The sequence below is a fragment of the Gossypium hirsutum genome, chromosome D02, assembly GCF_007990345.1.
Source record: "Gossypium hirsutum isolate 1008001.06 chromosome D02, Gossypium_hirsutum_v2.1, whole genome shotgun sequence".
NCBI lineage: Eukaryota > Viridiplantae > Streptophyta > Magnoliopsida > Malvales > Malvaceae > Gossypium > Gossypium hirsutum.
Window position 1 is genome coordinate 54,947,897 of NC_053438.1, and position 24,220 is coordinate 54,972,116.

Consider the following 24,220-nt stretch of genomic DNA (forward strand, 5'->3'; position numbering starts at 1 on the left):
TCTCACTATCTATTCTCATATAAATATATATATAATTTTAAATTAAGTTTTAATTAGTTATTATGAAGTCTAAATAAGATATAATTTTTTACAAATATAATCTTATTGTAAAATAAATTTCAGATGTCAAAAGAAAAAAAAATGCTTTTATAATATTCTATAATAAATATAATTTATAGTGTTTGTTTCATTGAAAACATGTTTTAAAAAATGACTTTAGGAAATTTTGTTAAAGAAGAGAATATTTTTCTTACAAAGAATCATCCAAACACAAAATAAAAAATAAATTTATTTTTAGAAAATCATCTTAATTTCAAATAAATTTAAGAAAAAAAAAACACACCACACAGCTATAGCAAAAGGCAACCATGCTTCAATGGAAGACTAGTAGTTGTATGTAAGGGTTAAGACAAATTTAGAAACTGTCGCATTTCTAACACACCATTCTAACATAGAATATCAGCCTATGAGTAGCCATAAAAAATTGGGAAAACTGCGTTTATTAATTTCCCTTGCTACTTAAATATGTGTGGCCGAATACGGAAAACTAGCTTAGTTAATAATTAAACGTGTGAAGCTAAATTCATAGCCTTTTATCCAAATTAAATATAGGATTTACTAGGAGCTGTCTGAGTAGGAAACATGGCACTGGCACATGCTAATGTAGTTTCTTTTTTTAATTGACATTAAACAAATTTAAATCTTCATTTTCCAATGAATCCTAGCTTTAAAGAAAGATTTTTTTAATTAATTACTGTTGTCACCATTTCTGCTTCATGTTGTATATGAAAAATTCCAATTCTAAGATTTAATCAAATTGAACCGAGAATGGATCAAATTGCGAATAATTATTTACTACACAAAGGAAGAAATTAAACCATGCCATGGCCATGCAGTAATAGATATAATTAATAAGGAAATGCATGCCGGGGAAATTTCAGTCATTCCCAGCAATGGTACGAGTATCTAGTTTTGACAATGGAGGATGTTAATGAGTATCTACTTTTCCTCTTAACTTAAAGCTAAATTATGGGTTCTTATTATCTCCTTCAAAGCGCCATCCATTCATTGCCTCCTCATTTTGCTTTCGTTTTTCGATAATCAGGAGAGCCTATGGCTAAGATTTAGATAGTGTATACCTAAATCCAATGCATCATCAGTATACCTAACCTTAAGTTTTTCTCTTAAGTTGGACAATCAAATTGATCATCAATTACCCAAAAACAAAGACTAGTGTGGCAGATGGTGTGAAATCTTAAGGGTCCTCTATTATGTTGGACTGTTTCTGGCTTTTTCGTCTATCATCTTTAACTTTATCAACGGTGGAAGCTGAAACACTGATGGTCAGGTCGAGGTTCAAATCAGGGAGCTGATGATCCTCCAGGGAACTTGCAGCATCCGAAACTTGATCATTGTCACCTCTGGATTTCTCCGGTGGATGAATATTAGAATTATCGGTGACTGGAACTTTTGAAGCAGGAGATATTATACTTGCACCACTATTGGAATCATGTGGACGAGGAAGATGATTGTGAGTGATCAAACGATGGTTATTGGGATCGATCCCCATGTTTATAAGCTTCCTTCTTAGATGAGAGTTCCAATAATTCTTCACCTCGTTGTCGGTTCTTCCAGGTAATCTTCCGGCTATCAACGACCACCTGAATTTTTTTACAGTAAAAGAATACCAACTTGTTAAAGCTTTTTGCAGATTAAACTTAGATAAGCTAAGCACAATATTAGCACTTTCTCAGAGTTATTAAAAAGAAAAACAAGAAACTTCCATGTTAAACATAGTTATTTGATGAGATTGACTGGTTCTACTAGTTAAATTTACGGTTGGAATAGTTAAATTGGAAATTAGCTAAGGTATAAGTTGAAAGAAAAGTGAATTGATACAAAATTTTGTTAGTATTTTTATTTTTATAAATTTTAAAATTTTATTTAATTGAAAAGTCAAATCAATGATTTCAATAATCCATCTGGTTCCATTTTTTTATATAATGTTTAAAACTACTTAAAACTCCAACCCAACTTTTAATAGGAGGATAAAACATGCTTGAGTGTATTTGAACTTATGTTTTTATGCATTGACAACAATACTAATGCCAACTAGGGGTGTTCAAACGATTAATCGAACCGAACCGAACCGAAATTTATATGTTTTTATTTTTATTTTTGTTAAAACAAGTATAAAACATATCAAAAAATTAAATAAATTGATAATGTTCATTAGACCAAATTATCAGAATTAAAACTACTTATAATTTGTATTATTAATTATTAAGTTTGGTTAATTCAGTTAATTCGATTAATTACCCGATTTCGAACCAAATTAAGCGATAACCAAACGTCTAAAAAATCATTAACTGACCTCCGACCGAATTAGATCGATTAAGTCGGTTAATTCGATTTTAATCAAAATTTAAACACACCTAACACTAACTGAATTAAAACTCAATTCACAATAATCATCTAAAAAAACATTGTTGATAAATGATAATACATGGCCACTCATAAATGCTTTCTGAGTTTCCCTTTTTATTAGAAGCCTTGTACTTCCATTTCTAGTCTATTTAAGCCACATGTGGCAAAGATTTTCACTTTGATGTTTTGGATGAGGTTAATTCTAGAGATATAGAATCTTGATTTCTCTCATAAAAATTAAAACTTCTATAATTACTAATGATAATGTATAAAAATAATTTAATTTTACATATTTTCTTGTTTTGCTTATCTAAATTAGATGTATATTTTAATTGGAGTAACACACAGCGAACTCTCATTATAATAATTATTAATAAAATTAATTTTTTTTAGAACCAAATTTTTATGTTTTTGTAAGAGTTTTTTCACTTATAACAACAATTATAAAGTACACTCTCTATTAAATTAGTTTTTTTTAAACATTATATTATCTTAAATTTTAATGAAATCAATTTTATTCTTAAGTGAAATAAAAATCATAAATTTTAATTAAAGATATTATTTTGATAATTTTTTTAAGAAAACTATTTTTAATAAATAAAATTACATTTTTAAAATTTTAATAAAGATAATCTAATCTGACTAATTAATAATATTATTAACATATTATAGTTTTTTAAAAAAGCAAATATAATTTAAATATTGAATTATTATGTTATCTTGTGTCTATAAAAAAACAAAATTTTGTCAGTATGTAAAAGATATAAAGAGAGAATTGGTACCGGTTGCCTAAGAGTGCATGAAGCTTGATAATTAGATCCTCTTCATCTTCAGTAAAGTTACCTCTTTTAAGGTCAGGCCTAAGATAATTTATCCATCTCAGCCTACAACTTTTACCGCATCGAAGGAGCCCTAAACCATTTTTTATAGGAAAGAAGAAGGAATAATACACAATTAGCATCCCTTGACATTAAAAGGAAAATATTGATGATTAAAATGATGATGCATATAAGATAAGAAACCTGCAGCCTGAGGGAGAGTACGCCAGCAACCTTCGCCATGAATTCGAATGTAATTGATGAGCTTCTCATCTTCTTGCTTAGACCATGCCCCTTTATTTGTGTCTTGCTTATCACAGCAAGGCTTCCTCATTCTCTCCCCTTACTAATTTAACCCTAAAATCTCAGATGATATTAGTAGTGAAAGAGCGCCAAGGCAACAAAAGAAGGGGATGCCTGGGTATATATTAAAGGTTGTTTAGCGACACAGAATTATAAGATAAAAGAGAAATGGAGAAAGAAGGGGGGGGGGTTGGGTTGACTGGTGGTTTGGTCATGCATGTTTCCATGTTTCTTCTCAACCTCTAAGTTTAAAGGGACGAAATTTCAATTACAAAACCAAAAGAAGGGCTAGTAAAAGTTTGACAATTTTTTTTTATCACTTTTCTGGTAGTTGCTTTGGGACTAGATCAAAATCCAACATATCAAATCTTTTATTTCATTTATCAGGTTTTCCATTCATAAAATAAAATAAAACTTGTTGTTATTCAAAATTTAAACGGAGCGAAATTTTATGGTTTATTTAGTTTATAATTTTTGTATAATATAAAGAATAAACATTTTACATAAATTAGTAACAATAACTTTAAAGAAACAGTATTGTTAAAATCAAACTAGTGGGTTGAATTAAAAATCGATGATTTGACTAGTTTGACAATTGTTGTATAATAAAAAATAAAACAAAACAAAAACAAGAATATAATTGATGGTTCAACTATTTAATTAATTTTTATTTTTATTTAATTATTATTGAATAAGAATTGACCGATTAAATCAACAAGATTCTTACATCATAGTAAAAATGTATATAACTTTTTTAGAAAAAACTTTAAGAACCAATTAATGAAACCAATTTGAACCAGTAGAATGTGTTTCCATTACTTTTAACACTGATTGTTTAAATTAATATATTGTAAGATAATAACTTTCTTTTTCAAAATTTATTGAAATCAAAACATTACAATCTGTTAATTGAGTCTTAACTTAGTTAATATCGGCATTATTATTACTATAGAAAAATATGGATTCGAATGCATTCAAACACATTTATCTTCTAATTTAAAAATTAAAAAATATTATAAATAATTATAGATATTATATAAAAAATTAATTATCAGCCTAATTGTATTAAGTAATTGGGTTCCAGCAACCGCTACTCCAACTTCCATCCCACCCTATATATCTCTTTATTGGTTTCGGCTTCAAAAATGATAATTGTCTGTACATTTACATGTATGCATGTATAGAGAGAGTTGATTGGTTAATTTATTTAGTGATCAATGCCCTGTAGCAGAAGAAGAAATGGGAGTTAGCACTTGGCACCGTCACATGTTCGTAGGTTGACTGATAGTTTTTTTTAGCTATTTCTCAACAACAATGGCAGACCATCTTAGCAAACAGTCTCTCTTTTCATCATTAAATAAAATCTATATATTTTTTTCTAAAAAAGAAAAATATTTTGGGGCAATCAATAAAAGGATGATACTCATCCCTAGGAGCTGATTTGTTGATATAAGGCATTAACTGACAAAATATTTCATCAGATTTTTATCAAATCATCATCCTTCATTCTTTCTAATAAGTTATTCCTTCCCTTTTTTTCTTAAACCTACATTTTCTTTTCTTCCTGAAAATTACTCTCAGCTGCCATAAAAAACCAAAACGGAATCCTGAAATGATTTTAATATAAAATATGTAAAATGCATATAAAAATAAATAAATTTGTAATACTTTTAACACGTTAAAAAAAAACTCTATCACATAAAAAAATTAAAAACATGTAAAACCTATCATTTTAATATTTTAAATACATTAAAAATAATTTAAACTCAGAAAAATTATTTCTCGATTTTTCTGTTTATTCCATATTTCCTTTCTTTCCTTACATGGACTGAATTAGCCTTCCTAACAATAAAATTACATTGCAATGATTTCAAATTTTCAATTGAAGAATCTCAGGCCATGAGGGACAACTTTTATATTAGGGTATGGATAACATATCATTTTATATAATATTATCATATGTAATAGCTAAACTATAGATTTAGTCGTTTAAATTATGTTTTGGTTATCGAAATTTAAAAAAATTACAATATGATCACCAATGTTATCAATTTATTGCATTTTGATTATTGAGTTGTTAAGTGGCATTAACTCTGTAACGATAAGTTAAAGCGGCGCACTATATCATTAATTTAAATGAAAATTTTAAGTCCAATTGCACTAGCCTCCATACTTTTTCCTTTTTGAGCAATTCAATTCTTTTTATTTTTATTTCTTTATTTTCTCTCTTTTTCTCTCATCCCCTATGAAATAAAAAATTAAAAAAAAGAACTAAATTGCTCAAAGGAAAAAATGTAGATACGAGTTATACAATTTAAACTAAAATTTTGTCAGTAATGATGATATAACGTGTCACGTCAGCTTGTTGTTAAACTGTTAATGACAGTTAACGGCTCAAGGATCAAATGTAACAAATTAATAATGTTAATGGTCATACAGTATGCTAGTGACCATCGTAATTCTTAAAGTTGGGTCATCAAATTACTAAGTCTATAATTACCTAATTTTAAATAGTAGGCCTGCAAGAAGTTTTAGTATGAACTCATAGTTCTGCGACCTTTAGTTGTGAAGAAGACTTAGGTATGTTAAAATTTTGAATGGTAGTTTAAAGAATTCCCTGCCAATAGTGTAACCAAATCTCCGTTACAATATATGTTGCATTGGACGCACTTTTTCACTGTATTGTTTTTATGTTTTCGAAATGCAAACACATGTATTAGATTATATCACGATACAGATAAAATAAAATTAAAAAAAATTTAGTTATCAATTAATTCTAGGATTGATTCTAGTTTAATTTTAGTCATTTTTAATATATATATGTATGAAAAAAACACAAAAATTAGGTAAGAAACACATCTAATGATTTATTTACCGGCATTAATAAGGATTTAAAGAAATAGGTAAGAATAGATTAAAAAGGAAACGAAAACCAAAAAGTAGAAATTTTGATGAAAACGAAACTGGTTTTTGTCACATTTGGACTTTTTAATTTAATAAATAGTTGGGCTAGACTTTTCAATTTAGCCCATTTGTTTTAAACTCCATTTTTTCAAGACACGGTCATGCGACTTGGGGTTCCCAAAAATGTTGAATTGATTTTAAAAAATAATTTTTATAACCTTTTGAGTTCATTTCACTAACTTATATATAATATTTATTTTATTTTATAAATTAAAAAATAAATTTTGATTCAGTTGTGTTGAGGGTAAGATCCAAAAAGGAAGGGTTGTGATGGTATTTGGGGAGAGAGAGAGAGAGAGAGAGAGAGAGAGAGAGAGAGATTAGTTGGGAGCCATTGTTAGTTATATATGGTGGGTTGTGATCTCGAGGTGCCACATGTCCTGGTGTTATTGGTGATCGAGAGTGATACATTAGTTGGTCTGCCATGGCAAGTATGGGCCTAAGTGTGGCTACTAGGGTGACGATTGGACAAGTTGTCAATCGTGTCAAACGAAATTAGTGTTTGGAAACTGGTGTTATAAATGATAGTTCAATAGGGTTCACATATGGTTTATGTACAGGTGTGCCTGGATTGAGGGTATTTGAGGAGTTCTCATATCGTGGTCGAGCGAGGTGTTTGGAAAGGAGTTCACACATTTGGTGCTCCGAGAGGTGGTATGTGTTTTCTCAAGGCGCGGTGCTCACTCTAAGGAGTGGTTGTAACAACCTGTTTTTTAGTGGTGTAGGAAACAGTGGTTTTAAGACCATGATTCTGACTAGTGAGTTTGTATTTTTTTATTTATTTAATAATTACAGGGTTATTATAGTGCTATATTAAAATTTGGTTAGAAAATTTTAATGTTTAGATAGTTAATTTAGTAAAAAGGACTAAATCGTAAAAGTTGTAAAAGCCAATCGTCATAGATTATTATTAGTATAATGGCTTAAAAATTTAAAGTAAAAAATTTTAAATGAAAATTAACCCTTAATTAAATATAGTGGACAAGGATGATAATTATGAAATTTGGATTGTTTTTAAAGGTTAAAATGGTAAATTAATAATTAAAAACAAAAACAAATGAAAACTAACATTTTGTCATCTTCCATAAGCTTCTCCACCGATTTTTGAAAAAAAATGAGACACCATTTTTATGCGCTTGAAGTTTGGCTAGCTTGTAACCTTTCATATCAAGAAACGGATCAATCGATCGACAAAAACAGGAAAGGAAAAGTCGTCGAGTAGTCGTCATAACATGTCGTTAGCTATCGTATTTTGGCAAGTTTGTATTACACTGATTATGTAGTTAATGTTTTAACTTAGTATGTAATAGATTTTTGAAATTGGATAATGCTTTGTTCTATTACTTATTAATGAAATGGATAAATAAAGTTTGAGCATGAGATGGTCTTGGAAAAGCAAATTAAACTCGTGTGAACTTAGTGAATAGCTAGGATACAAATATCATGTCATTAAGGCATAGCAGACAGTTTGTGCCAATGTTATATTCAGCAGGTACTATGTACCGGTGATGGATACCATATCGATGGTTGAGGTTCTACATGTGTTACAGATTCTTTGAAGCTTGTGTAAGCAGTATCAAGTATCAGTTAATGTCTTTATGTTAACTCGTATGAGCATTACCCTCCCATGTATCTGAAGCTGATTTACTATTGTTCTCCGAGCAAGAATTTAGCTATTAAGATGAAAAAGGAACAAGATGATACGATGAATTATATCTTGGTACATGATTATTTGACATGTGTTTTAATGATATGAAACGTCTAGGTTTGATTACTTTGGGTAGTTGGAATGGTGAAATACGATAAAGGAATTGTTAGTTTCATTGTTATGTACGGTTTATATTTAAATTAATAGGTATGATATGTTTGATTTTACGAACTTATTAAACTTTAAATAAGCTTAGTTTATTTGGTTTTATTTTTGGTAGATTGTTAGACTTTCGCTGTCGATTGGAACATCATTGGAGATCACACTATCAGACAACTCTTTCAGTAGCTATCTGTTTATTTTGGCCTGGTTATAAGTGGCATGTAAATAGGGTTTTAGATATTTAAGTCATAAGTATTATGATAATAAGATGTGCATTTTGAAAAACATGGTTTATGTGTTGATATAAATTCTATTTGGTAACTTGGTTGGTTGGGGTGTGTGATGGTGTATGCATGAGTTGATATTTAGATGCATTTTAATGGTTGCTTCGATATGTTTATGGTAATAGGCAACTTGGAATGCTTTGTGCTTTGTTGAGATGATTAATTTGGTTATGGTAAGTTATGAATTTAGGGTGAGGTATATGAGCATTTGATGGTTTAGTTTATGGCTAAACTTTGGTATTTGGCATCTAAAATTTGAAGAATGTTTTGAATGAATTTAACTTATGGTACATGTTTTGGTTGAATGGTTGTTGTATATATTTGAATTGAGGTGTCAATGAGAGCATATTGGTTAGGCACATAGGTTGACTGTGAATTGGTATATTTTGTCTTGTTTTAGCATATTTTGAATAGATTTGAAAGTTGGTTATTGCATAGTTTGGTGTCTAAGTTTTGGTATGTGAAATGGCTTGTGTTTGAAGGTGTTTTGGGGCATACACAGTCTGCCACACAACCATGTTTCGCATACGATTACATGACACAACCATGTGGCCTCTTTGATTTTTGGTGCAGGACTGACCACACGGCCTCAAAAAGTTACATGGCTAGGCAACACAGCCGTATGACCCTAAGTTACACGAACTCAGATTGTTACACGGTTTGGCCACATGGCCACGTTCTTGAGCCACACGACCATGTTCTTGAGCCACACGGGCTAAGCCCTATCACACGGCCTAGCCACACGACCGTGTGACCTATGTTTTCACTTTTTACTCAAAAATTTTTAAAAGTTTCATTTTAATCCAGAATGGTTTTCAGTTTGTTTTTAATGTCTCGTAAGCTCGATTTAGGTCTTGAATTGATTGAATAGCATGGAAATGAATGGTTATAATTTATTTGTTTGTTTTTTTTTATTGATTTTATGATAAATGTTCATGATTTAATATTGGAAGGCCTTATAGTTAAGGTTGGGTGATCGAACCAGGTATAGGGTGTTACATTTAGTGATATCAGAGCTACAATTTAATTGATTCTAAGACTGAACGTAGAATGTATTAAGTCTAGAAATACATGTCACTGTATAACATGTGATAGTATGATGACTCCTGATCAGTTTGACTTGTTTTCTTATAGATTAATGATCTTAACTGATTTCAATCGTTTAGATTCTGACGATACTCAAAATAATATTCCGACCATTGATCAATGGGCTGCCCATAACGTACCTGAATTTCAAAAGCCTAGAGAAGAGGCTCATAATGCCTTTTTTTCATATGATGCAAGATATGTTTAATACATACATGAGAGCTAATCTCGAGGTTCGAAAACCTCCACCCCCTTATCCTCAAAGCTCGATACAACCAAATAATCACATAATTTCTATTGATAAAGTTCGAAAGTGTGGAGCTGAAGAGTTCCGTGGTAAGATAGGTGATGACCCAGCTAGAACTGAATACTAGTTATAGCATATACAGAGGATTCTAGATGAGGTGTGTCCTCTGGATAACTGTTCAAGATATGTTGTATCATTGTTGAAAGAAGAAGCTTTTTACTAGTGGTCGACTCTAATTCATGTTGTACCTAAGGAACATGTAAATTGGAAATTCTTCAAAGCTGAGTTCAAAAAGAAATACGTTAGTAAAAGATATCTCAATAAGAAGAAAAAGAAATTCCTTGAGTTGAAATAGGGTAACATATCAGTTGTGGAATACGAGTGTGAGTTTGTTCAACTCAGTAAATATGCTATCGAAATTGTATCTTCTGAGGGAGAAATGTGTATTTGTTTTGAAGATGGCTTAAATGATGAAATCAAACTGTTAGTCAGTGTTATAGAAATCAGAGAATTTGTAATATTGTCTGACAGAGCTTAGAAAATAAAAGAAGTTTAAAATCACAAGAAATAGACAAAAACAAAAGCTCGTGACTTTAATAAACGTAACTCAACCAAAACATTTTCTGCTTCCCTACAGAAGAAGATGAAAGAATTGAGTAGCCGTTTTTCAGCACCATCTAGGTTTTCGGGCAGAGATCAATCGAAACAAAACAACATGAGATCACCGACTTCTTCAAGCTTCAGGGCATGTAGCGTCCAAAATGTAAACAAACCAGAATTTAGTCAATAAGGCTGGTATCACTTTGGTAAGTGTACATTGAAAGTCAGATCCTGCTTTATTTATGGTCTTCCGATCATTTTAAGAGTGATTGCTCGAAATGAACTGAGTCAAATAGAGATAAGAATGCAAAACTTGTTGTTACTTCTACCAGAGGTAGATGAACAGGAAATAGTGGTGCTGCAAGAGTTAGTAGAAGTGGGACAAAGGATTCAGCAGTTCGATTAGAAGCTTGAGCTCCTGCTAGAGCTCATACAACGTGCATGTAAGGAGGCTTCAGCTACTGATGTTATTGTTGGTACCTTTTCTATCTTTGATGTTACTATAGATGTATTAGTTGACCTTGGATCGACACATTCATATATATATGCACTATGTTAGTAACTGAAAAGAATTTACCAGTTGAGTCAATTGAATATGTCATTAAAGTAACGAACCCATTAGGTTGGAATGTCATAGTTGATTTGATATGCAAACAATGTGCACTGAAAATTCAGGGCTACAACTTTTTTACTGATGATGTTACTGCCATTTAACGAATTTAACGTTTTCTTGGGAATAGATTGGTTGATTGTTCATGATGCTATTGTGAACTGCCGTAAAAACGGATTGATTTGAGATGCTAGAATGGTAAATTGATTTATGTTGAATCTATAAACTCTGATTGCGTTTCAAATATAATTTCAGCACAGAAAGTGATCCGAAAAGGCTATGATTCAGTTTTAGCTTATATTATGGATTCCAGAGTATCAAAAAAGAAAGTTGATTAGGTATCGATAGTATGTGAGTTTACAGATGTTTTTCCTGAGGAGTTGTTAGGTTTACCATCATAGTGAGAAGTTGAATTTGTTATTGAGTTAGTGTCAGGGACTGCTCCAATTTTGATTGCTCCATACCGAATGGCTCCAACCAAACTAAATGAACTAAAAGCTTAGTTGTTAGAATTGATTTATAGAGGTTTTATTCGATTGAGTACATCACATTGTGGTGCACCTGGTTTGTTTGTGAAAAAGAAAGACGGGTCGATGAGATTGTGTATAGATTATCGACAATTGACAAAGTCACGATAAAAAATAAATACTCATTGCCTCGTATTGATGATTTATTTGATCAGTTGAAAAGTGCCAAAGTGTTTTCGAATAATGATCTCAAATATGGTTACTATCATTTGAGAGTTAAAGATGTCGATGTATCAAAAATAGTGTTTAGAACTCATTACGGACACTACGAATTTCTAGTCATGCTATTTGGATTGACAAATGCCCTGATAGCATTTATAGATTTGATGAATCGAGTTTTTCAACCTCACCTTGATAGGTTCGTTGTTGTTTTTATTAACGACATTTTGATTTACTCCAGAGATGAATTTGAGCATGCCTAACATTTGAAGATCGTATTATAGACCTTGCGTGAAAAACAATTGTATGCAAAGTTTAGTAAATGAAAATTTTGGCTCAAAGAAGTCAAATTTCTAGATCACGTGATTTCAGCTGAAGGGATACGAGTTTATCTGAGCAAGACTTTTGTTATTCTGAACTGGAAGCCTCTGCGAAATGTTTCTAAGGTACGTAGTTTTTTGGGGTTAGCTAGATATTATCGACGGTTTATTAAGAACTTGTCAATAATAGTTTTACCTATGACGAATCTGTTACAAAAAAATGTTAGTTTTGTGTGGTCTGATAAATGTCAACAAAGTTTTGATTAGTTGAAAAATATATTGGCAAAGGGATCAATGTTGACACAGCCTGAATTCGGGAAATAACTTGTTGGTTACAATGATGCTTCTTTGAACGGTTTGGGATGTGTTTTGATGCAGGAAGGCAAGGTGATTGCATATGCTTCTCAACAGTTTCAAACTCACGGAAAAATTTACCCAAAACATGATCCTGAGTTAGCTGTAGTTATTTTTATATTGCAAATTTGGTGTCATTATCTATACAACAAGAAATGACATGTTTATACTGATCAAAAAATTCTCAAATACTTAATAACATGAAAAGAGTTGAATCTGCGTCAACGGAGATGGCTAGAATTGCTAAAAGATTACGATATGATAATAGACTATCATCTGGGCAAAGAAAACATTGTGGTGGATGCTTTGAGTCGTAAATCTCTTTATTCTCTTCGATCGATGAATGTTCAACTTCAGTTGGACTGTGATGGTTCTATTTTAGGCAAGTTGAGGGCTAAACTTTTGTTTTTACAGAATATTTGGGAGTTGCAATTTGATTATTCGAATTTGTTGGCCAAACGGAGAATGGTTGAGAATTGTCATATAGTTGATTTTAATATTGGTGCAGATAACAATTTATATTTTCATAATAGATTGTGTGTACCTGATGATTCATAATTAAAATAGAACATTTTGAATAAAGTTCACAACAATATTTATTAATTACACCTAGGAAGCACAAAAATGTATTGTGATTTGAAACAGATATATTGGTGGCCAAGAATAAAATGTGAGGTTTATAAATTTGTATCTAAGTGTCTTGTGTGTCAACAGGCAAAAGCCAAGCATCAGGTTCCATCTAGGTTTTTGCAGCTTATTATAATTCCCGAGTGGAAATGGGAGCGCGTGTTACTATGAACTTCGTAATGGGATTGTCATTAACATCGAGAAAGAAAAATGGAATATGGGTTATAGTTTATCGGTTAATGAAGTCTACACATTTTATACTTATTCGTACAGATTATTCAATAAATTGGTAGAATTGTATGTTTTGAAAATAATCAGATTACACGGTGTTCCATTATCAATCATTTCTGATCATGATTCGTGGTTTACCTCCAGATTTATGGGTAAATTACATGAGGCTCTAAGAACTAAGTTGAAATTTAGTATAGCTTTTCATCCACAAATGGATGGTCAATCAGAACAGGTAATTCAGGTACTTGAACATATGCTCCAATGTTGTATACTTGAGTTTGAAAGTAGCTGGGAAAAGTTTATTCCGTTGGTTGAATTTGCTTAGAACAACAGTTACCAGTCGAGCATTAAAATGGAAATGACTGTTAATTATTAGGTGACTATATTCAAAGGATATATGATGAATAAATCATATGAATTTGATATTTTTAAATGGTTAAATGTTGAATTGATTATACATATAATATCGAAAAGTTGATATTGGATTGAATTGAATTGAAATGATTACAATATATTGTTTGGAAGGTTTTTGACATATTTTATGTAGGTTTGGAAGTGTACAAATGTACTAAAAATGCAAATGGTCGGAAAGACTGGTTATGAATCTAATTGATATGTTTACAAAATAAATATTTCATAATAACATGAAAATAGTTAGTATGGTGGAACATGATTGTGATTTGAATACTTTGATCTTACTATGCCAATATACTAACTTGTGGTTGTTTTGTGAACTTGTACAAGAGAGCTTAAGGATGCCAAAGAAATATCATGTTTTGTACTTTTGTGTCTTAATTGATTAAATTGATATAAAATTTAGGTAAGTTAACTTAGATTTCGTATGAACTTACTAAGCATACGATATGCTTATTTTGTTTCATTTTCTGTTTTATGTAGTTGACATATTGTGGAATGAGATGATCAAATCAACATAGAGCTCACACTACACAGTCTTCATTTTGGTAAACTTCCATTCGTTTGAACCTGGTTATATGTGGCATGTGTCCAGGAGCATCTTGTTATTTTTAATGTTTAGTATGTTTTGAGACATACTTACTTTTAACACTTATGCCAAATTGCTTATGTTTGCAAATTGATTGCTTTTTGGTTTATATGTATGGTTTGGAAATCAAGCAAGTAATGTATACATTGTTAAATGTGTGATATGGAGTTATGAATGGTATATATACACAAGATATATATAACATGTTAGAATGTGTATGATTAGTATCTACTGATGCAAGAATGAACATTTTTTAATTGAGAAACCGAATAGTTGAATTTCTTGTAATTGTATATATAGCTTTGTTGTGATTTGGTGCCAAATGTGGCGTATTGGTTTTATGATTTGATTAGGTGATCATATGTTATGTTTTGGGATAGTATTGGTTTGGTTTGAACATGTTTTTAATGGTTGAAATGCATTTTTAAGTCACTTTTAAAGGTTGGATTTGTATCATGTACCAAAATGGCCTATTTTTGTGCCCCACGGGCTGGCACACAGTCATGTGTCCTAGATGGGCTGGTCACACGCCTATGTGGGTATTGTAAATTTGGTCAGTTTTAATGCAGACGGCTACAGTTTTTTACACAACCTAGTCACACGACCGTGTGACTTTTGATGAAATTTTACAGTTTGAACCACACAGCCGTACGACCCCTGTTTTGCATTTTCGCCTTAACTTTTGAATATGTTGCAATTTGATCCCTGTTCATTCTCGAGGCAACTTTAGAGCTTTTGTAAGCTCAATTAAGACTCGAATCTAATTATATATATTATAATATTTGTGTGTTTATGATATGTTTAATTATTTAAAGGATTATTTATAATATAATTTATCTGTAATTTTTGGAAATATTACAAATTAGTCCTAGTTAAATTCTAGATTGATACTGGAGCATACTTAAGCTCATATAAAGCTTGAAAAATGTTGTATTTGGTGATTATGAATTGAATTGACTAGGATTGTATGATTGTATGATTAATTTGAATGATAATTGAGGCTTAGTTTGGATGGGCAGTGCGTTTACCTGAGGTTAGTGTAAAAACAGCGGTGGCGGTAAGATTAGATACTATAGAGATACTGTAGCGTGAGACAAAAAGTAAACTAAACACACCACACCACACCCAACTGCCCATCCAAACCCCACCTAAGTATTTATGAAGTGATTCCATGTTTATTTAAAATAATTTATATGAATTGAATGCGTTTTGTTCCAATGGTAACTATAGCATTCTGTAGCTTGGGTTTGGTGTCCGAACCGGGTACGGGGTGTTATAGAGAAAACTTCTATAAAGTTTTCGGTTTTTTACCCCAAGGATATTTTATTGCAATTGAAGTGTTTCCAGAGTCATATTTCTTTCTTCTTTTTTTTTTTTTCTTTTGAGTGACAATTCTTTATTTATCTAGTATTAGTCGAGCTTCTGGTTTTAGTAAGTTTCTTTTATTAGTCTTGTTTTTCTTGGTCAATAGAGTGATAATGGCGAGGAGTTTGCACATTCGGTGCTTCAAGAGGTGGTATGTGAGAGATTTTCCCGAGGCGTGTTGCTTGCTCCGAGGAGTGGTGTTCTAGGTGTATTCTCTAAAGTGTTGGCCTTGGTTCTTGAGGAGTTGTGCTCGAGGGATTAGGGGTATAGATAATATTTTTTAATCTTAATCTAATTGAATTGATTTAAGTAATAACTCAATCAATATCAAACTGAATTTAATAAAATCAAACCGAATAGATGATTAGAATTGATTTTTTATTTTTTAATGACATTAAATAGGAATCCGACTCTGTAAAATGCTTAAGCATGTTGATTCAGACCAGACAATGATCAAGCTTTGCTATGGCTTCTCGTTCTACATATATCACAAACAGAGAATGGGATAGTATTGCAAGGCAGAATCACTACTTAAAACAAGGTTGGTCCAGGTGCAGTTGTTGGCATTCAAAAATCAGACCTTAATTCCTTTGTTACTTTTATTGGCCATTTAATTCCAGCGAATCAGTTCAGAAAGAAAGAAAGAAAGAAGGAAAAGAAGTAACCAGCGAACAACTACTCCGCATTGCAAACCACACTTTGGCAACCTTACATTTCTAGATCATAAAGATACATCCATTTTGTTTTTAACCAATTCTACACTTTTAACATTCTGGTTCTATACATATGTCTAACTTCCCCCTGCTTGTACCAGTACTTTCAGAACAAAATTACCACCTTACAATGCCCATTTCCTGTTATACCTTGCTCTTCTTCCTTCCAATATTGCTTCTCACTTCATCACCACAAGTGGCCTCATCATCGCATTATCTTCGTGATCCAAGATCTGCATTTTCCAATGTTTTATATTTAAATATGTATCCACCAAACATAAAAGGAAAGGCAATGTAGTTACTTACATGACAATGATACACGTAACCAGGCATTCCAGTTGGATCAAATGAGTATGAAGTGTTGGAATGTATGTAAGAAAACCTAACTAATATCCTTGTCACATATCCAGGTGTCATCTTATACACATTCTTCCACCCTTTCTCATGAGCTGCCACCCTTAACTTTTTGCCACGTGCGTGTTTGCTTATTTGGCACTTGATGGCGTCGTTCATTTTCGACATGCAGGCCTTAAACTCCTCTGCTTTTACTAGCTCCGTTTGATCCAACACCGTAAACACTGCCAAATGAATGTGAATCGGATGATTATCTTCCGTTAAATTAATTACGTTCCAGATCTCACTCGTCCCTGCCTTCGGCGTCTCCGTTGCCGGCGCCTCGTACGGTTTCCCATTGATGTAGAGATGCGTCGGTTCGTCGGTGTCGCTTGTGTATTCGTACATTGCAATATATCGTGTTTGGGTCGCACTGGATAAATCTGGGGAAGGATATTGGATCAATTTATCGGGAACTCGCCACGTGTCAACCTCTCGCTCTTTCTTGATGGTAAATTTCATGACTCTACCGTTTAATTCGTTGACTGGGTCTCCGGACGGGTAAGGGTAGGGTGCATCGTTAGCCAGAACAGCTTCATCAGTCTTTGACTTTGAAAAGTCAACGACCACGTCAGCAATCTCTGAGGGTGCCAGCAGAGTTTCATTGGTCACCACGGGTTCCACGAGGTAAGTCGAGTCAGATGCCACGTGGATGAACTCCAAGCCATTTGTGAAGAAAAGTCTGAAGAATCTAGCATTGCTAGCGTTGACTATACGTAATCGGTATTTACGGCGTCGTACCGTCATCTTGGGCCATGCCTTACCATTCACTATGATTAAGTCGCCGAAATATTCCGGCTGCCATTGCGGATGTATAGAGGGGTTGTTTCCGGTGGAATTCATGTATATGGATCCATCCTTACGAAAGCTACGATCAAAGACGATCAAAGGCCGATCGAACTCTTCGCCGTGGGGAAGTTCAAGTGGGCCCTCAACCTCAGGGTGTCGAATAACATAGGCTCCTATCAGACCGGCTAATAGGTTGACTCTAGTCAACCCCATGGCATGATCATGGTACCAAAGACTTCCAGGCTGCTGATTATTGTTGTAGCGATATGTTCTCTTAGACCAGTCAGGACCCTTCTCTTTGAATCCAGCAGTGAACCATGAGTTTGCGTTTCCATCATTGGCGGGTTCATGCATGCCGCCATGGAGATGCACTACGGTAGGGATTCCCGTCTTGGTTGCAGGTATGGCAGTGGGAATTGTCGGATCCCATGGCAGTATGTGCTTTGATGGGAGAAAGTTTTTCCATGTCACGTAAGTGTCAATTCCCTGGAGTGCCTCGATGGTCGGACCGGGGACTGTTGCCCCGCGCCTTGAAGCACCATAGGCGAACACTGGCGTTGGAGGCAAGTCCCTGTGGAATTTCTGCAATCTCGAATTTAGACGAAGTAGAACGATTATGATGATGTTGTAAGACCCAAGTTTTGCTAAAAGATGAAACATTTTTCCCTTGAATTTACCAACATAATTTAATTACTCTGTTAATAAAAAGTGTAAAAAATAAACTAATCAATCAAACAATTAAATAAAATAAGACTGCAACTCATAACTTATTATTATCCCTCACTTCGCTGGCTACTTTATATTATTATTATTATTTTGGTAAATATATTAAGATGGGAAAGCACCAAACTTTACAACTGGCCAAGGTGTCGAAGATAGCAAAGAACCAGTCTCAGTTTTTAACTATACTATATTTAGGGGTTATGTAATTACATGAATTTGCAGCAACTTTTGAAGACAAGAAGGTAAGGTGACTGAGGAACACGCTTCTTTTCAGCTACTGGAAGAGGAGACTTAAAACATTTCAACTCTTTTCTCTAGTTTTGCGCTATAATTCTTAAAAGAAAAATAAGAATACAAGTTGCAGGTTGTCAATAGCTGTAGATTTTGAAAAAGAAATTCTCCTAATTGCTTAGCAAGAATATTTGGAATAGAAAAGAAAGGAATATAGTTACCCATTTTTTCTTGAACATGCCAATCATGAGTGACTTGGGTTTGGGGGAAGTATTGAGCATACGAAAACCTTGGATTTTAGGCATATCTGGAAGCTCATCAACGAACATCTCCAGTTTTGATGGATTCAGAAGCCTATCTTCAGCGCCGAGCTCCCCAAGGTGAGCTAAAAGTAGGAGAAAAAGCAGAATCCTCCTCATCGAAACCAGAGAAAACAGAGGGAGAAAGCGTGAGTATTGTGTGTGCGTGAGTGAGAGTGAGAGAGAGAGATAAGCTTTGAAAGGGAATGCCTTCATAGGGGTTAACTTGGTAAAGATATGGCACTTCCTTCTGTTTATATAATTTTCATGTGTGTGTTTTTACTATTATATCATATTCTGATTATAAAAATGATGGTATAATCATTCCATACCAGAATCAAAATCCATATATAATAGAGTAAAACGTAATTGACAAAAAAAACTTTGTTATGAACCGAAAAAAAAGTATACCCAATTACCATAGCCAGACAGATAAAAACAAAGGGAGATAAGTTTCCAACTCCACCTTGGCATCTCCGATAAAAAGAAACTCCTTGATTTTGCTGAAATTTCTATGAAAAAGTTTAATGACATTAAAAGTTTGGAGCTGGAGGTCTGAACAGAAAACCTACAGTTACTTAAGCTTAATTAATGTAGTTATATATTTTTCATCCCCTTCATATTCAACTACATTTTTATTGTTATAACGTTTGGTTTTACTGTTTAAACTCACGCAATATGTTTCATTTTTATTTATTAATTTCAAAAGAAAATTTAGAAAAAAGAAATCTTGAGCGCGTAATATTATTTGCTATCGAATGGAATGAGCATAGAATTGATTTCAAATTAATAGTACATATTCTTTAGTTTCTTCTCAATGTGAGTGGTGTTACGTGTTCGATTTTTGTTTAAACAGCTTTCTCTTTAATTGAGGTGTGAAGTTGAAGACGCTAGATTTCTCTGGTTGACTAATAAATATGTGTACTGAGAAGGACCCTATATCGGTCCAAACTAATTAATCTTTCTATAGATTCCATGTTCCCTTTTGCAGAATTTTAAACCACAACCAAAGCTTTTTGTTTGGTTGATTAACTGTTAACATCACTCCCATAAGTCTCCCACTGCTTGACTTAATTTGCTTGGTTGATGGATTCCATCAGACCATATTTCAATCCCATCAAGATTTCTTTTTTTTTTTTTTGATTAATTCGTCAAAAGGAATAGTGATGACGCCTCAATTACAACATATCAGAAACGTGTTTTACTTTTCCACAATATTAAGTGTGTGAATGGTAAAAGTATATATTATGGAATTCTTTGTATTAAGAGTCGGATTGTATTTTTATCTCTTTATTCAATAAATGGGTAAATTAGTATTTATACGTTAGATCAAAAAGTAAATTAGCTCTTTTGTTAAAAATTCATCCATCTCTGCTGTTAAAATGAGTTTATGTATGTCAATATGAAGTACACGTTAGCTATGCCAGTTTTTAACCATATAAAGAGATGAAATTTTTAGCAGGGATGGTCAATTTGCTTTTTTGATCTAACCTACATTGATTAATTTATCTATTTTTTAATAGAAAAATCAAAATGTAATCTGATTCCTAATATAAAAATCTTTATGCTACTTTTATCGAGTTTCAATAAATTTTAGCATTCTTTTATCTTTATGAAAACCACGTTAACTTTCATAATGAGCAAAATGAATAACCTGCTTGAACCTAATTTTAAAGTGAAGCAATATAAGTTTGGACATGATTATCATAATGAGCATGAAGAATATTTACTTACTTACTGATTTTGTGGATGTCCAAAGTGTAAAGCATTGGGCACAAATTCATCACTTAGTGAACACCACATGCTTGTGCATTTAAACTAAATAATTAGGTCTCGACCACCCACATTGAATTTTTCTTAAATAATTAGGTTTCGACCGCCAACTGTTTCTTTTGGAACTTTTGCCCTTTGCTACATCTTTATTGTCTTTTGGAATAATATAAATGTGAATGAATCAATTAGATTAAGTTTAAATAATCTGTGTCGATATTTATATTGTGAAGCATTATGATGAACTGAAGTATATGAGTTCGAATAAAGGAAAGGAATCAAGTTATCAACAGGCTGTTTTCCCCCTTTAAATAAAGGGTAAATTACAAAAATATCACTAAATTATAGTATTCGTTTTATTTTGGTCATTGAATAATTGTGTTTTTCAATTTAGTCAATAAATTTTTCAAAATCAAATATGTTAGTCACTCTCTCATTAGTGGCCTTTACATGAGTGACGGGAACTTGATGTGGACTTTTTTTTATTGATTTAATAACAAATTTAACCATCTAATATTTACACATTCTATCAATTTAATCATAAATATAAAATATTCAACAAATTTAGTCCTCAATATTTATAAGATTTGTTATTTTAGTTCTAAGTTCTGAAAATTTTAATAAATTTGTGTGCTCACCTTTTATACTTTGCCATGTTTTAGTAACATCCTCACATTAACCTTACTCATCCTTTGTGAATTCCAAGAAAATAATGGGAAAAGAAAAAGAGAAAACAATGAATGAGTGAATCAGCAAAAAGCTCTAATAGGAAAATCCAAGAACCAACAATATAAAGAAATCAAATAGTCAAGCAAGACACCTTCCTCAAAACATATTCATCGACAATCCACAGTCATTACACCAGAAAAATCTTCCAAACCCATGAAAAATAACAGTAAATCAAGACACGACCCCATAAAATGTTCAATAAAAGCTTGAGTAAATAAAAAAAAAACATCATTTTTTTTCTTTCCTTCTTTAGAGTCTCCATTGATAGTTATAAAATTTAGTTTATTTCAGAATCTGCCAAGAATCAATAAAGATATTCATAAAAGATGAAAAAGAAAATGAAGCAAAGGATCTCAAGGTTATTTTACCCATCTTACCTAAAAAATAAAATATCTACAACAATCACCCAAGTTTAAAAACAATCACCAAAATGACCTGAAATGAATAGTGCCAGGGGGTTTTGGTCACTCCATGGCCGACACCCACATAAAATTCCTCCCAATCATTACCTCATGATTGATACAGACTTAAAAATAATAATTTTTTTGGTTGTGGCCATTGCATGATCAACATCCATGTATTTTTTTCACACTGTATCATACTGGTATACAAATTAATTAGTATTTTAAAAATATTTTGGGGTGCCGTGAAATAGTTGACCGACACCCCTTTTTTGTATAAAAAAAATTTTGAGGGGGGTTGGACACCCCATAGTTAGCACACTTTGTCATTCAAAACATTTTTTAGGTGTCGTGTACCAGGTGGCAGACACCCCAACTATATTTTGAAAAAAAACAATTTTCTTGGGTGTCGGACATCCATTACCTGGCAGTGAAGCCAACTATATATATTTTATGTCTTCTATTTGAGGTTTTTTTTTTTTTGCTTTATCTATTGAAAAACAAAAATAGCCATGCCGATGTTTTGTTGAGGAGGAAGCAAATATTGTTGAAAATGAGTTCTTAATTTTTTTAGTGTACGTTCATTTTGATGGAGAAATGATAAATACAGTTGAAGAAGGTTGTGTATTTCAAAGTCGCCTAAAAATCAGAATAAGATTCAACAAGTGTGTTTTGCTGGCAAAATTGAAACAAAAGATCAGTGCAAAAATAGCTACCCGTTGTGAGAAACAAATGTTAAGATTGTTTTACAAACTTCCAATTTCAACAGATCCACTCAAGTTCTCGAAAATGGAGCTTGAAGATGATGATGATCGAGGCACAACGATTGCAATTATTGCCCCTTGAGATCGAGAATCCCAATCCGGTTGAGTTGTTCACAGAGATAGCCGATCCTGAACTCGTTTAAGTTGTAATTCAAGTAAGTTAGCATTTTGGATTTGATTTTGATCTTAATGTCTGCTGGGAAGATCAGTCAGGTTGTAGAGGGTCACTACAAACTCTAGAAAATCCAAACTACGATGGATGTTTGTGTAGCATCTCAATCAAGGGTCCTCGTTTAGAGATATATCTAGAGGTATTGGGCACCATAGCAGATGGTAATAAAGGTTCCGATAATAAAGATCAGTCCCCCTATGATCTTGAAGATTTTAGTGACCCGGATTTCGATGAGGTCCCTAAATATATAGACGATGAAGACGTGGTGGAGGGTAAAGATGTGCAGCACCATTCGGCCAGGAACACAAGATCCAATATAGTTATTCGTAATCTAGGGTCCTTCATGTTGAACGTAGATCCTAATGCGCCGCATGCATGAGAGTTACCCGAATACCTAGTGTTGACACCATTTTTTTGATGAAAAAAACAGGGTCAACTTGGATTTTGAAAACGAAAAAGGGAGTCGCCACCAATCCTTTTTGATAAGGTGTGATCGGGTCACCTTGAAAAATGGTTGTTTCTAATAAACGATTTGATTTTATTAAAACAGCGATTTTGGTCCATGAAATTCAAAAAAATAGGTTCGGGAGTCGGTTACGCACGAGGAAGGATTAGCACCCTCGATATGCCCAAAATTGGTACCTAGTTGATTACTTAATGTCTTAGTGTCGAAGAGTGAAAACTTTGAAGAATTTAAAAATACGATCCTTGTATTAAAATGAAAATTTTTGAGAAAAGGGGCACATTTCTCGTTAATCAAAAAAAGGCATCATATCCAGTAAGTTAGGATACAATGTCTCAAATTCCCGATATGCGAATGAATGCCAAAATTTTACTTATTTAAAAGACATTTTAGCCATCTCGGACTTAAAAATAAGATCACGACCAGTAAGTTAGCACGCGATTTTTTTTAAAGAAAAAATCCCGAGATCATTTAAAATTTGAGTTTGAAAAGATTCGTGCATTTAGATTTATCGTGAAAATCGAAACATAGTAAGTTAGGGTACGATCTTCTCGAATCTAAACACGAAATGCCATTTTTAAAACATATTTTGTTATATCGAGTAAAATGAAACACGAAGTTGTTGTAAAGAATGTGAAAACTAATTACATTGTTGATATGCATGGCAATATCATAATGAATACGAAAGTATAAAAATAATACGGACAATAATAACTAAAACAAAATAAATAAAAGGAACAAATCAATAACATGTGAAATAATAAACCATAACATATAAATAAAATACATAAATACGTATAAATACTATAAAAATATATGTAGATAAATATGTACATGTGAGATATATAAAAAAATAAAATAAGATAAAAAAATATATAAAGGAAACTATATTTCAATATATTTCAATATATATATATGAATATGTATACGTATATTCATGAGAAAAAGAAAGAAAAAGTATATAGATATACATATATAAAAAAGTATTTATATATTAAATAAGTTAGAAATATATATATATACGTGTATATATATAAA

At 32.3% G+C, this 24,220-nt stretch overlaps 2 protein-coding genes across 2 annotated transcripts; both read right to left on the minus strand.

The window, feature by feature from the left end:
- Positions 1-868: 868 nt before the first annotated feature.
- On the minus strand, positions 869-3,892 carry LOC107910031 (transcription repressor MYB4). The gene is made up of 3 exons (XM_016837764.2): positions 3,450-3,892; positions 3,210-3,339; positions 869-1,661 (listed from the first exon to the last, which is right to left on the minus strand). Exons 1-3 carry the CDS (start codon positions 3,577-3,579, stop codon positions 1,256-1,258), a joined length of 666 nt encoding a protein of 221 aa, XP_016693253.1. The 5' UTR covers positions 3,580-3,892; the 3' UTR covers positions 869-1,255.
- A 12,528-nt stretch (positions 3,893-16,420) lies between these two features.
- On the minus strand, positions 16,421-19,398 carry LOC107910030 (multicopper oxidase LPR1). The gene is made up of 3 exons (XM_016837763.2): positions 18,806-19,398; positions 16,755-18,212; positions 16,421-16,681 (listed from the first exon to the last, which is right to left on the minus strand). Exons 1-3 carry the CDS (start codon positions 19,097-19,099, stop codon positions 16,628-16,630), a joined length of 1,806 nt encoding a protein of 601 aa, XP_016693252.1. The 5' UTR covers positions 19,100-19,398; the 3' UTR covers positions 16,421-16,627.
- Between the last annotated feature and the right edge of the window lie 4,822 nt (positions 19,399-24,220).

What these genes read in the sequence shown, in the direction of transcription:
- LOC107910031 (XM_016837764.2), bottom strand. Translation starts at nt 3,579, where the DNA reads ATGAGGAAGCCTTGCTGTGATAAGCAAGACACAAATAAAGGGGCATGG. An exon ending in TACTCTCCCTCAGGCTGCAG is followed by an intron (nt 3,340 to 3,449) that starts GTTTCTTATCTT and finishes AAAATGGTTTAG; the next exon opens with GGCTCCTTCGATGCGGTAAA. An exon ending in CATGCACTCTTAGGCAACCG is followed by an intron (nt 1,662 to 3,209) that starts GTACCAATTCTC and finishes AAAAAAATTCAG; the next exon opens with GTGGTCGTTGATAGCCGGAA.
- LOC107910030 (XM_016837763.2), bottom strand. Translation starts at nt 19,099, where the DNA reads ATGAAGGCATTCCCTTTCAAAGCTTATCTCTCTCTCTCACTCTCACTC. An exon ending in GCATGTTCAAGAAAAAATGG is followed by an intron (nt 18,213 to 18,805) that starts GTAACTATATTC and finishes TCGAGATTGCAG; the next exon opens with AAATTCCACAGGGACTTGCC. An exon ending in GTTACGTGTATCATTGTCAT is followed by an intron (nt 16,682 to 16,754) that starts GTAAGTAACTAC and finishes TGGAAAATGCAG; the next exon opens with ATCTTGGATCACGAAGATAA.